Source organism: Eschrichtius robustus, chromosome 18 (genome assembly GCF_028021215.1).
Source record: "Eschrichtius robustus isolate mEscRob2 chromosome 18, mEscRob2.pri, whole genome shotgun sequence".
Classification (NCBI taxonomy): Eukaryota; Metazoa; Chordata; class Mammalia; order Artiodactyla; family Eschrichtiidae; genus Eschrichtius; species Eschrichtius robustus.
Window position 1 is genome coordinate 50,751,095 of NC_090841.1, and position 13,703 is coordinate 50,764,797.

Genomic DNA, 13,703 nt, shown 5'->3' on the forward strand with positions numbered 1-13,703 from the left:
ACAAATTCTGAACAGCAATCTGCTCTCTCCTCATTTGTTACTAATCATTTAACTTCCAAGTAAGCAGTTGTTGTTATGTAAAAATATTAAAAGATTTTATGAAGTCAAATCTGTCAATGTCTTCTTTTGGTAGTTCCTGCATTTCTGTGCCTTAATAAAGGCTTTCTTGTTTAGGGACAAAATAACATTTTTATTTTCTTTGAATGATTTTAGCATTTTGTTTGTTTGCATTGAGGACTTTGATCCACCTAGAATGTATTTTGAGTAGGATAAGTGGAAGGAATCTTTGTCTCTTTGGATAGCAAATTGATCCAACACCATTTCCTGAATCACTCAGCCTTTCCTCCTCAGATGTATAATATTCTCTTTACCATACACCAAAGAATGTTCCATTTTTGTAAAGTTTACGTGTATATGTGAAAATAAGGTGCATTCTGTAAAATTATAGTTATAAATTTTAAAAATTTGAATATTACATTGCAATAGTGCTTGTTCACACAGTTGAGTGGATATTCAATAAATACAGCTGTTCGTCATCAATTTTCCCATGTGCCTATGATTCTCCTGCCTACTGAACAGATATCTCAATTTGCACTTACAGTGGCTAGACCATCCTCTGCTTTGTTCTGGAGTCCACACTCTCCCCATCGACTCCAACACCTATCGTACTGATTGCATTTACGTGCTCACAGGCCCATCTCCCACTCTAGACTCTAAGCTTCCTGAAGGCATGGTCCACATCTCCACCATCTCCGCATCCCCAGGGCCAAGCACACTGCCTGGCACGTGCTAGATGCTTAACAAGTGTTTATCAAATTGTGTGTCTTCTCTGGCACGGTAGTTTTCAACCTTTTTTTATTAGTAAGAGACAAGGAGAAGAAAGGGAAACTGAGTCAGGGTCCCCTCTTCCTCATGCTCCTCCCCCTCCTCAAAACACATTTTTTTTTTAATGTTTCTTCTGATTCTTTTTTTTTTTTTTAACTTTTTTTTAAATTAATTAATTAATTTTTTATTTTTTATTTTATGGCTGTGTTGGGTCCTCGCCTCTATGCGAGGGCTCTCTCCAGTTGCGGCAAGCGGGGGCCACCCCCCATCACGGTGCGCGGGCCTCCCACCATCGCGGCCCCCCCCTGCCGCGGAGCACAGGCTCCAGACGCGCAGGCCCAGCAACCGTGGCTCACGGGCCCAGCCGCTCCGCGGCATGCGGGATCCTCCCAGACCAGGGCCCGAACCCGCGTCCCCCGCACTGGCAGGCAGACTCCCAACCACTGCGCCACCAGGGAAGCCCCAAAACACATTTTTTTAAAAAACTTGCTTTATGACATCATGTCTCTTATCTGTGTGATTTTCAAACGACCCTGAAAAGCCAAGCAAGTTTCATTCTTGTTCTAAACCTTTAGGAAAAAAAGAACACATCATCGAGTGAGAAAGGAAAAAAAGAAAGACTTAAACAGTCGATATTCTGGGATGGTTTTGCCTCGCTTCATTCATTCAACAAATATTTGGTCAGTTCCCACTTTGCACATAGCAGAGTCTTAGGGACTGTGGGAAATGCAAGTTCCTCCCTTGAGTCTGCCTTCGGAAAAAAAGTAAAAAAGAAAAAAGAAAGAGGAAAAAAAGCCAAGCACCTAGGAGAGACTGACAGCACAAATTTGACTGGACATGAGAAATGATTCTTGGGGCTCTTGGTTCACCTCAAAACAAAGAAGCATTCAATGACAGTAGCGACTTTCTCACTTCCCCAATGCCAAAGCAAACTTGTCTTTGCCAAGGCCAACTTATACTGTACCTTCAATCCTTTCACAGAGCTTATGCAAAGAGTGCATAGGGCAGGCCTCGCACAGCTTAATCTGGGTCTTGGCACTCTGCAGGGCAGCGGCTGTGCTGAAAGCCTGTTTCAGAGTCAGCATTACTTCATCAACCTACAAGAAGAAACAAAATCCAGGTCTATAAACGTTTGCTTTCATGGTAACACATTAAAATCCCAACAGCAATGTGAGACTTTGTTGATGCTGAGTAAATATTAATAATGGAATTTTGATGACCACAGAGCTGGTAGTGAGAAAATAATGTCTCAAAGTTAGACCTTCAATTAATTATACATAAAATTGAAAACTGGATGAAATAAGACCATTTTAATGTGCATAATACAATAATACTGATCTGTTACTTGAATGCTATTTTTGAATCCCACTCAGTGCTATGCTATCACAGTTAAGTGACAGTCTATCAGGTCTTTGGTTTTTTTCTCTTTTTTTTTAATTTTATTGGATTAGAGTTGATTTACAATGTTGTGTTAGTTTCAGGTATACAGCAAAGTGATTCAGTTATACATATACATATAGTCATTCTTTATCAGATTCTTTTCTCATATAGGTATCACAGAATAGAGTTCCCTGTGCTATACAGTAGGTCATTGTTGGTTATCTCGGGTCTTTGTTTAATTAAAGTAGTTTATCAGATAAAGATCTCTTTGGAAGTTTTGTCTGCAATACATAGGGAGCAACAAAATAGGTTTAACAAATCACTTGTGTTAATAGGTATCTTATTTACTTTATCCTTTTGGATCATTTTTAGTGCAATGACAAGTGAACATGTGTTTAACCAAAGTTCTAGGGGGAAATGAGCCCAATAAATAATGTTGGGGGAATTCTATGAAGGCTACTGGTCTTTTCTCTAGGGCTTCTATTTATTATCATTTGGCTTCTGATTTGTGACACTAAGAAGTTCTGCAGTCATGCTATCTAAGAGCTGGGTCTCACCACTAGGCCAGCAGCTTGACAACTGCCAGGTAGTTTCTTCCTTGCTCTTCCAGTGACTCAGTCAAGAAGTTGGAATCTAGCATTCTGGTTTCCTGGTTGCTTCTTTGAGGTCAACTAACAGCTCGTCCTCCAGGCATTGTCAAGCCGACTTCAGGCCAGGTCTCCTCCTCTGTGGCACAATCATCAGTGTAAAGTGTGGCTTTCTCACCCACTGTACAATTGAGATCAAAGTCTAAAACCTGCATGGGGAGCTATGAAGTAGCAGGGCCTCATCCAAACTAGCTCTGATATTCAAAACCATTTACAATGCTTCATAAACCATGTTCTGTTTTGTTCTGTTTTTATTGCAGTAACATTGTTTTATGACGTTAAATAAATATCATGGGTGCAACATTTAATTCAACTTCTGTATATATTACAGTGTGCTCACCACCAAAAGTCTTGTTTCTATCTGTCACCATACACTTGACCCCCTTTACCCATTTTGCTCTCCCTCCCACCCCCGTGCCCTCTGGTAACCACCAATCTGTTTTCTGCATCTATGTGTTTGTGTTTTTTATACTCTGCATATGAGTGAAATCATACTGTATTTGTCTTTCTCTGTCTAACTTATTTCAGTTAGCATAATACCCTCAAGGTCCATCCATGTTGTCATAAATGGCAAGCTTTCATCTTTTTTGTGGCTGAAAAATATTCCATTGTGTGTGTATATATGTATCACATCTTTATCCATTCATCTGTTGATGGGCACTTAGGCTGTTACCATATCTTGGCTATTATAAATAATGCTGCAATGAACATGGGGGTGCACATATCTTTTCAAATTAGTGTTTTTATTTTCTTTAGATAAATACCCAGAAGTGGAATTGCCGGATCACCTGGTAGTTCTATTCTTAATTTTTTGAGGAACCTCCATACTGTTTTCCATAGTGGTGGCACCAATTTACAGTCACACCAACACAGATGGCCAACAGGCACATGAAAAGGTGCTCAAATTCACTAATTATTAGGGAAATGCAAAACCACAGGGAGATGTCACCTCACACGTGTTAGAATGGTTATTACCAAAAAGACAAGAAATAACAAGTGTTGGAGAGGAGGTGGAGGAAAAAGAACGCTCACACGCATAAACCATTTTTTAAAAAGACTCTTTAGGGCTTCCCTGGTGGCACAGTGGTTAAGAATCCGCCTGCCAATGCAGGGGACATGGGTTCGAGCCCTGTTCCCAGAAGATCCCACATGCCGCGGAGCAACTAAGCCCGTGCGCCACAACTAATGGGCCTGCGCTCTAGAGCCCGCAAGCCACGACTACTGAGCCCGTGTGCTACAACTACTGAAGCCCGCACTCCTAGAGCCTGTGCTCCGCAACAAGAGAAGCCACCGCAATGAGAAGCCCGCGCACCGCAACGAAGAGTAGCCCCCGCTCACCGCAGCTAGAGAAAGCCTGCGCACAGCAACAAAGACCCAATGCAGCCAAAAATAAATAAATAAAACAAATAAAATTTTCAAAATTTAAAAAATAAAAAGACTCTTTATCCCCTTCCCCTATGGCCTGGTTTAAGAAAAAGCTACCATTTAAAGCATTCAATCTACTTCTGCATTTGAATGCATGAAGAACCTGGAATAAAAAGAATCTTTATTCATCTGATATTACTAAAAGGAGAGTTCAAGCACCAAGCAGCCAGTCATCATTCAGTTATGTTTTACTATATAACCAACTTTTTAAAAGGCTTATAAGTAATTTCACAGCATTCCATGTACAAAAAATGAATTATTCACAATCTGTTCTTTTATACCATAATTAAAAACAAAGATTTCTAATTCTTTAAAATAAAAGCACTACATGTTTTAATGCCTTTGCATTTTCATTTCATTTGCCTTGTTATGTATTCAAAAGCAATTTCAATCACTTATGCATATGTTTATTTCTGTTTTCTTGTTTCTCATTTATTTAAGGCACTGAAGGGGTCAGTCATCTGCTTAGCTTTCATGTAGGTTTATTATTTGCTATTTGGTAATACTGTGTTGCAAAAGGTCCCCAATGGATATACTGAACTTTCATATTTTCTTATCTATTTCTATATGAAACAAGAGATCATTTCAATGGTGACTGAAATGTGGCTACCAATTTCTCCTAGCCATAAATATTACTAAAAACTTTATTCGACTTCTAAAATTTTAAATGTTTTACTTTTTTTTAATCTACCACTTTTTCCAGATGGCCTATAAATTCTCATATGGAATCAGAGCAACTAAAAGTTAAATTAGCACACTATGAATAACTTAATTGTTTTAGTTTAGATACAGCAACAACAAAAAAATCCTAGGCAGTGTTAAAAGGTTAAAAGTAAAGGAATGGTTAAAGATAAATCAATCATACAGAACCAAAAAGAAAGTATTCTTAGTGTGACCATCAGGCAAAATTAAATTTCCAGATAAAATTATGAGATGGAACAAAGAAAGCCACTTTGTGACATTAAGGTGAAAATCCATAATGAAGATAACGCTCATAAACATTTATATACCAAACTTAGGTGTTTTATAGCGTTTTAGAATAAGAATTACAGAATGTGTAAGGATGGAGAGGGGGAAGGGTAAGCTGGGACGAAGTGAGAGAGTGGCATGGACATATATACACTACCAAATGTAAAATAGATAGCTAGTGGGAAGCAGCCGCATAGCACAGGGAGATCAGCTCGGTGCTTTGTGACCACCTAGAGGGGTGGGATAGGGAGGGTGGGAGGGAGACGCAAGAGGGAGGGAATATGGGGATATATGTATCTGTATAGCTGATTCACTTTGTTATACAGCAGAAACTAACACACCATTGTAAAGCAATTATACTCCAATAAAGATGTTAAAAAAAAAAAAAAAGATTACCCAGTCTAATTCTCTGGAAAACTCTACACTCTTAACCCCATACAAATCCTGGGTCTCGGTACCCTGGGTTTTTGGGGTTTTTGTTTTGACTTGTTTTGTTGGTTATACTTTCCCTGGATACTGTTGTGTGCATCTGTGGATCTGTGGAGTTCTACTTTGTGTATGAATAGTAGTCACTTCCATTTTTTTTCACACCTTTTAAACCACTTTTGGAGAAAGCAGAAATTATATGTTCCAGAAATCTCAAGGGTTGGTTAAACAAGTTTGAACCACCTGCCTTGGGATATTTTACAAAAGAGGGAAGGAAGGAAGAAGGAAGGAAGGGAGGAAGGGACAAAGGGAGGGAGGGAGGGAGGGAGGGAGGGAGGAACACTGAGCATCTAAACTTGCAGTGTAACCCTCCAAGGCCCATCAGAACTCTATTCTATACTGTTTATCAATTCATAGCAATTGCTACAAAGAAGCAACAGAAAATGCTAGTTGTATATTCTTTGTACTCAGAGAAGATAAGTCAGCATGTGTGGTTTTGCAATATTCTGTCTTTCACAACAGCCAAGCCACATCAATCATAATACTGCTTACACCTGTAATATTTGACTGTTTGTTTTACTCTAACGTCAGCTGCCTGAGCCACCCTCCTTTATACAGGAAATGTACATTTAATTTTTCCTCTATCTTGCAGTTCTGATGCCTCACCATTCATTTAAGGTGCTTACAGATAAAAGTAAACAGGATTTCAAAGATTCCATCATAGGCCCATTCTTAAGAATAATGATGCCAAGATAAGATTCTCAGGCAGCTTCAATGTAATATGAAGACATTCTCAGCCAGTCTAGTCTGTTGCCCTAGTCACAGAGCTTCTTAAGGTGGAAAAATGCAGCGTGTTCCCAGACTTTCTACTCTGACTCCGTTTCGAAAACTCATTCTACACGCATGAGGGTAAAATGAAAATACTAAAAAATACAAACAAAACAAAACTTTTAAAAGAGATTGGAAATCAGAAGGTTTTACAGTTTTCCTCTTGGTGTCGGTTATCCAGTAATCAGAGATTAACCAGCACCTAGGAAATGACTGCCTGAAGTTCAGAGTAACACACTGCATCACTCAAAATACACTTAACAAGCAAGCCCTGCTATCCTAGAAACTACTGGTGGATACAACAACAATAAGGACGGTCCTAAACTTGTAGGATTCACAATCCAGTGGAGTAGAAAGTTATGTGAACAAATAAATAAGATAGGGCTTCCCTGGTGGCGCAGTGGTTGAGAATCTGCCTGCCAATGCAGGGGACACGGGTTCAAGCCCTGGTCTGGGAAGATCCCACATGCCACGGAGCAGCTGGGCCCGTGAGCCACAATTACTGAGCCTGCGCTCTAGAGCCTGTGCTCCGCAACAAGAGAGGCCAATAGTGAAAGGCCCGCGCACCGCGATGAAGAGTGGCCCCCGCTTGCCACAACTAGAGAAAGCCCTCGCACAGAAACGAAGACCCAACACAGCCATAAATAAATAAATTTTTTTAAAAAATAAATAAATAAATAAATAAGGGATTTGTAGGAACTGTTGGAGATCTATGAATAAGATGTGCTGAGAGCACTGACAACAAAACAACCAAAGGACTCAATTCCTGAGAAAGGGTGTTAGAAAAGGCTTCCCTAGGAGGTGATCTTTTAACAGGATCCTAAAAAATACACAGTAGCAAAGAAGGGGAAGGGGATTAAAATCACAGCAAAGCAAAGCCAGGCCTGCTTCCCATCCAATGAAGCAGCCGGAAAAAGAATACGAAAACAGATAGAGACATACACAATCTCTTTGTATAGCAGCCAGGTGGACCCTTGAGGCTGGCCCGATCAAATTCCCCACCTGACCGTATGAAAGCAGCAAGCCCTGGCTCTGGCCTCCCCTGACTGGCAGACCCCTCACTCCATGCAGCCAACAGTGACCTTAGAACTTCAGAGGCATTTCTGTGAGCCCTGCCTCTCATGTATTTCCTTCATCTCATGTGTCCTGTGCACGAACCATCTGCTGCTTCAGTAGCAAGCCAAATAAAAGCAACATCACACCAGTCATCACAGCAGCTTCTGCAGTCTGGCCTAGAGACAGTTGAGGACACAGAATAGCACGTGTGAGGACACAGTCATGAAAGGGCAAGCTTTCTGGTGAGCGCTGAGAAGAATGAGGAAGGCCCTTCTGCCACACTAGGCAATCTAGATTTTGTCCGTTAATAAGGAGGCATAAACTAGCCCCTAGTGAGAGAATTTTGTGAGAAAAAAAAATATATATATAGCATAAGGTAGTAAGTGGACAGATGACAGATTAAACCAGTGGCAAGGAGACTAGTTAGGACACTAATGCAATAGTCTTAGTAAAGGAGATGAATGCCCAGACTTAATTCCAGACAGAGAGGAAAAGGAAGAGAGTTGGATATAGGGGACATTTCTACCTTTGAGTTTATAGGATTTGGTGAACAGGTGGATCTCGATGGTGCAGGAGAATGCATTATGGTTTCTAAATTGGAAAGTTGCGTAAATGGAACTGCCCAAACAATAAAATACGGGATATACAACAGGTTTTGCAAAGGTCGGAGAGCAAGGATCTGCAACGTGGTGGAAGAATCAGCCTTAGACAGGAGGAGGGACAGAGGAGGGAAGGAGGAGGGGAGAGCTGGGCAGGGGATGGGTGAGGAGTGGGGCAAGATTACCTGACATTCTCATTTTCTGCCCAACTCTTACTTGGGTGGCATTTTCCAGGGTTGTGTCCTTGGCTCTCTTTGGCCTTCTCTCTTTTCCTTCCCCCTGGGTGCTCATCCAGCCCCATGCCTTCAACTATTCTTTACATGACAACTCTCAAACTTCTATCCCAAGCCCTGAACTGAACCTATAATACAGTGGTCACCTGGATATCAACATGTGGATTTTTCATTGGTATGGCTAACTACCTAGAGTGAGAACAAAACTCAAATGGATCTCTCTTGTGTAAGAAACTTAGTGATGGAGTGCTATATTCCCTAGTCAGAAAGTGTCTTTGTACCAATTCATTCCCATTTCTTCATTATTTCTTCATTATTCCTCAACTCAGTGTCCACTGGGAATGTGGAAGGCAAGAGTTACCATGAAGGAAGGCAACATGCATCCAGAAAATTAGGAGAATGCTGCCCGGCTTACTCTGTGTATGTCTAAGTGGTGTGTGTTTCCCTGGGGAAAATCACTGTAGGAGGATTTTATGTCTGAGGAAATGCTCTGTTTCAAAGAATGGTAATGTATATATCTAAAGGTTTGTGTTAAAATGGTTAGGAGAGATAACACAAGTGGAAGAATATGTAAAACATTTTAGGGGAAAACATCAACATATTTTTAGTCACTCAGAACTATTTCCAACTTTGCCTTACATATTTCTCCTTAAACCCTAACTGCTCCCATTTAAGGGTCGGGGGGGGGGGGGGGGGAGGGAGTAGGAGTGCTGCAAAGTGAAACTGACTTCCAAATTCCAAAGAAAGAAATGGAAGGCTAAAATGCGACCATAAAGAAAGTACTTTTAAAATGAGGACAGGGGCTGATGAAATAAAAAGGAAAAAACAAAGTCGTTCTCTACCCTGATGAAATAAGCATTATCTACTCTGAGATGTTATAGCAGTTGAGAGAATAAGAGGTCTTCCCTATCTTCTTCCATGAGCAATGGAAAGAGTAACAGCTCTCCTATTATTAGGCTTTTCCTACCTTTTAAAAATACTCCTGGTAACATTTCCGGATTTGTTGTTAAACTCAAGAAAATCACCTAGGCTTAAAAATTACCAGGACAAGTTGCTTTTGTTTTTCTGTTGTGGTGCTGTTTCAAAGGGCAGAAACCTACTTCTAGGTGCGCTCTTCTTTTTCGACGGATGGCCGCTCTGTGAGGCTTGGGTTCATCAGAGACAAGCCTCCCAGCAGCTGGAGGTGTGGGCAGGAGCCCGTGGACAGCAGTCACCCCACTTACCAGAGATTCGCTGGCACACTGGAACACGTAACAGATATACTGGCTCAGCCCGGGCTCCGGCAACTCCCGACAGATAAAGCCAAAGTGATCAACATGCTTTATACCCTAGAGAAGGAAGAAGGGCAGTGTTTATGGGATTATGTCCTTTTAACCAACACTATAGAAATAGTTCTGTGCTTTCGCACTTCCATGAATTTCTCCTTCACAGCACTGTGACAGGGGACATAATGGCCAGAGCAAACTTATTCGGTGGTCTTTTGATACATAATATGAAGGGTGAGACCAGCTCAGATTTATTTTGTTTCTGGCAAACACTCTGTGACTCAGGGCCACAGGAGGAAAAATATGATGGCATGACCCACTGTCTCTTGTAATAAAAACCGTTACTCAGTGTTTTCAAGTAATGGAGTTTTCAATTTATTGGTCATCTTTGAACGGGCAGTCTGATGATTCATTGTAAACCCTGTTCTTGTTTATATGAGGCTAAGAATCATTAAAACTGACAATGCTCTAATTAAATGGCATGCCATTCCCTAAAGCACGCGTTAAAAATACTAGAATGTTTGTCTATTGATAGACATTCAAGGAGCCACAACTGTTAGAAGATGAATACATTAAAGAAATTATTGCAGACATCAACTATCCAAATTCACAAATCTGTACTTCCTGAACACAGGCTAAATAACCTCAGCTACACTTAATAAAAAATTCTGAATCATCTGAGAATTTCGATCGCCCTGAATACATACACACCAATTAGTAGACAGCACCTTGTTATTTTAACAGAAAGCACAGTACTTTGAAAAGTCAAGAAGACAAAAAATTTGAAGTTGTCCTGCAATCACCTGAATCCCAGAGAAAGGAAAACAGACTTTGGATTCAGACAGATTTGTGCTTCAATCTTGGTTCAACCAATCTACCAGGTATGAGATATTGTGCTGCGTTGCTAAAAAGAATCTCTGAGGTTCCATTTCTCATCATAAAATAATATTAATGGCGCCTATTCTAAGAAAATTTTCAGATTTAGAACTAAGAAATATCTTAGCTCCTGGCATGTTTGATAAACGGTAACCACTATTCTTGTAATAATAAGCTCAACCTATCCAACGGCTATGGAAAAAGGAAATCAACTCCGATAAAAAGTAAAAAAGTCAATAAGGAGGAGTGAGGTTACAATCCATGAGGTGAAAGTAAATTCCATCTGACACAACTCATTCGTGATTAAAGAACATCTTTTACTAGCTTGGTACTACATGGGAAAAATGCACAGGAGCTCATTAGCTCAGCAAGTTTTCGGGCAGTGGTAATGTTTCCGGTAAAGAAAACCATTCCCTTACTCCTCATGCTTGCCAGGGACACAGTCCTACCAATTCTGAGGAAAGAAACATTTGTAGGTGTTCATGTGTTAAAAAGTACTCCTGTTCCCAAATGCGGCCACCCTCTATCAGTACAATTCTGTGGAAAGAAATAACAGGAGTTGGCCACTCAGTGAAGAGCAGAAAGTTAACCTGACAATTATTCTGATCAAAGGCCTTTGCACAAATTTTCCTCATATTTTTGTTTGATTCTTCTTCTGAATTCTTAGAACACAAAGCTTGCTTTAAAAAAAAGGAAAAGCAAAAATCTTGTTTGAACTGCCAGATTTATATATTTTGTTTGGCTGGTTCTTTTTTTTTTCGTGTTTTTTTTCCTTTAGATGTTCAACGAGCATTGCTAGTTTTCTTTCTGGGAGGCCGGCGGAGGGGCGAGCAGGGGAGAGGCACGGCCTTTTCAGATGACTCCTCTTGCTTTGGGGCACAGGAAGTACGCTGGTTTGTACACCACTCTCTCCCCAACACTTGGCACAAGGCCCAACATGTAGAAGCATTCATTCAACATTTATGGAACACCTAAGCGTCAAGCTCTGTCTTAACACATCTTATTCTCTGATGCCCTAGAGCAGCGGTCCCCAAACTTTTCGGCACCAGGGACCAGTTTCATGGAAGACAATTTTTCCATGGACAGGGGTGGAGGGGGCAAATATGGTTCAGGCGGTAATGCGAGCGATGGGGAGCGATGGGGTGCGGCAGATGAAACTTCACTCCCTCGCCCGCCCTCACCTCCTGCTGTGCGGCCGGGTTCCTAACAGGCCTCAGCCCGGGGGTTGGGGACCCCTGGCCTACAGAATAAGACACCTGCCCTCACAGAGCTTATGATCACGCGGGGACCCCCAGGAAACATGTAATTACAAGAATGCTTCATAAGTACTTTTTTTAGTTAAAGTGAATAATCTTTCTACCACTTTTTTTGTCCTTTAAGTAGGAATTTAGAAATTTGCAATATATTCTTCCTCTAGTCAGATGCTGCCTCTCTAAACTACTAGAGTAGAAAATTTTTATGTTCACAACATAATTTTACAGAACAAATATTAAAACAAAATACTAGAAGTGAAACCACATTAGCTGAGGCTGAGGAGAGTAATTAACAAGATGTACAAAAGCTTATCATTTTCAAAGGGAAGAATGTCGGGATATCATACCTATGGCAATGCTAACTCCAAAATTAAAACTTAAAAACAAAAGTCAGTCTATTTTTCAACATTAAAATACAGGAAAGGGCCTTGGCAAGATCCAGGCCCCTGAAGGCATACCTAAGGTACACCGGCTAGGAAAGAAGTTACTGCTTCTCTATTCCAGGGACCTCCCCAGAGGCATCCTTGCATTTTTTTAAAATTTATTTATTTATATTTATTTTCGGCTGTGTTGGGTCTTTGTTTCTACGCGAGGGCTTTTCTCTAGTTGCGGCGAGCGGGGGCCACTCTTCATCGCGGTGCGCGGGCCTCTCACTGTCGCGGCCTCTCTTGTTGCGGAGCACAGGCTCCAGACGCGCAGGCTCAGTAGCTGTGGCGCACGGGCCTAGTTGCTCCGCGGCATGTGGGATCCTCCCAGACCAGGGCTCGAACCCGTGTCCCCTGCATTGGCAGGCAGATTCTCAACCACTGCGCCACCAGGGAAGCCCATCCTTGCATTTTTAACTTTCCCATATTCAGCTTTAGGCACTCCCTCTACGCCAACACCTTCGGCAATTCTTTCTGGGTTTGCCGTATATTTAGGTAGCTCTAAGAATTATATAGATATTCTAAATTATTACTATGGTACTTAGGACGCTACTTTATGCCTAATATGACCTTGAACACACATAGTTGTATAGATTATTTTTAAAACTTTCAAATACGTAATATGAGAATTAAAAATAAGTAAAAGGACAAAGATATATACCAAAACCTTCTTTTCAAACTTTAGCATTTACATTTATAAACTTGAAAGTACTAGTTGTTTTTTTTTTACCTACTACAGTATAAAGAGCAAACATGACTCAGTGATGCCCACAAGACCTACTGCTCAAGATTCTGAGGACACTAACTGTGAAGATATTTTCTAAAGAACTCACCACCGCAAAACTTCCTTCCATCCCTTTGATGAAGTGACACTACGAGGAGACAGGGTTGACGAAAGTGAGGACAAGATTATGATAATGAGGAACCTGGACAGGATTTTCTTATTGACAGGGACCCAAACACGTGAACACTCTTAGTTTAAGACAAATCTACTTAAGAAATGCTTTAAAGAATAAAATCTGAAGGGGTTTAAGCCCAGTTATTCTGTTAATTTAGAAACAAGCTTTAATCGGTTTCTTCAAATACTATAATCTACTTCAACACATACCTGGGAACAAGAAGAGATATCTTTAAAATTCTTCTCAAGCACAAGTGATTTAGTGTCTGGACTGATAAGGTTAATCTCAAACCGTCCAACCTTAAAAATAAAAATATTCCAATTAATTTCAACTTATCAAGAACCTAACATATTACTTTACATTTAAATATTTGACTAATAATACAGATTCAAATGCTCTATCCCAAACACACATATTCACATGTGTATCAACATCCAATCCAACCAAATCTACAACCCCAATTATCAGCTGTCTGAAAACATTTCTTCCTTTCATCTAGAAATCATGAAAATTAAGTTGGTCTTAATTTACAAGAAACCATTCCTTTTCCAAATTAGAAATTATTCTTTTCAAAAAAATGCAACCTTTCCTCACTTT

The 13,703-nt window shown here is 40.5% G+C and overlaps 1 protein-coding gene across 3 annotated transcripts in view; it reads right to left on the reverse strand.

Annotated features, from left to right (window-relative positions):
• Positions 1-13,703, reverse strand: part of TBC1D4 (TBC1 domain family member 4) — a 218,667-nt gene that overhangs the window by 69,879 nt on the left and 135,085 nt on the right. For 2 of the 3 annotated variants that reach the window (XM_068526572.1, XM_068526574.1), the window contains exons 3-5: positions 13,316-13,405; positions 9,612-9,716; positions 1,790-1,922 (exon numbers count right to left, since the gene is read on the reverse strand). In XM_068526572.1, coding sequence (XP_068382673.1) covers positions 1,790-1,922; positions 9,612-9,716; positions 13,316-13,405 — 328 coding nt within the window. The remainder of the gene's footprint in view (positions 1-1,789; positions 1,923-9,611; positions 9,717-13,315; positions 13,406-13,703) is intronic. The other variant, XM_068526573.1, reaches the window with a different exon arrangement.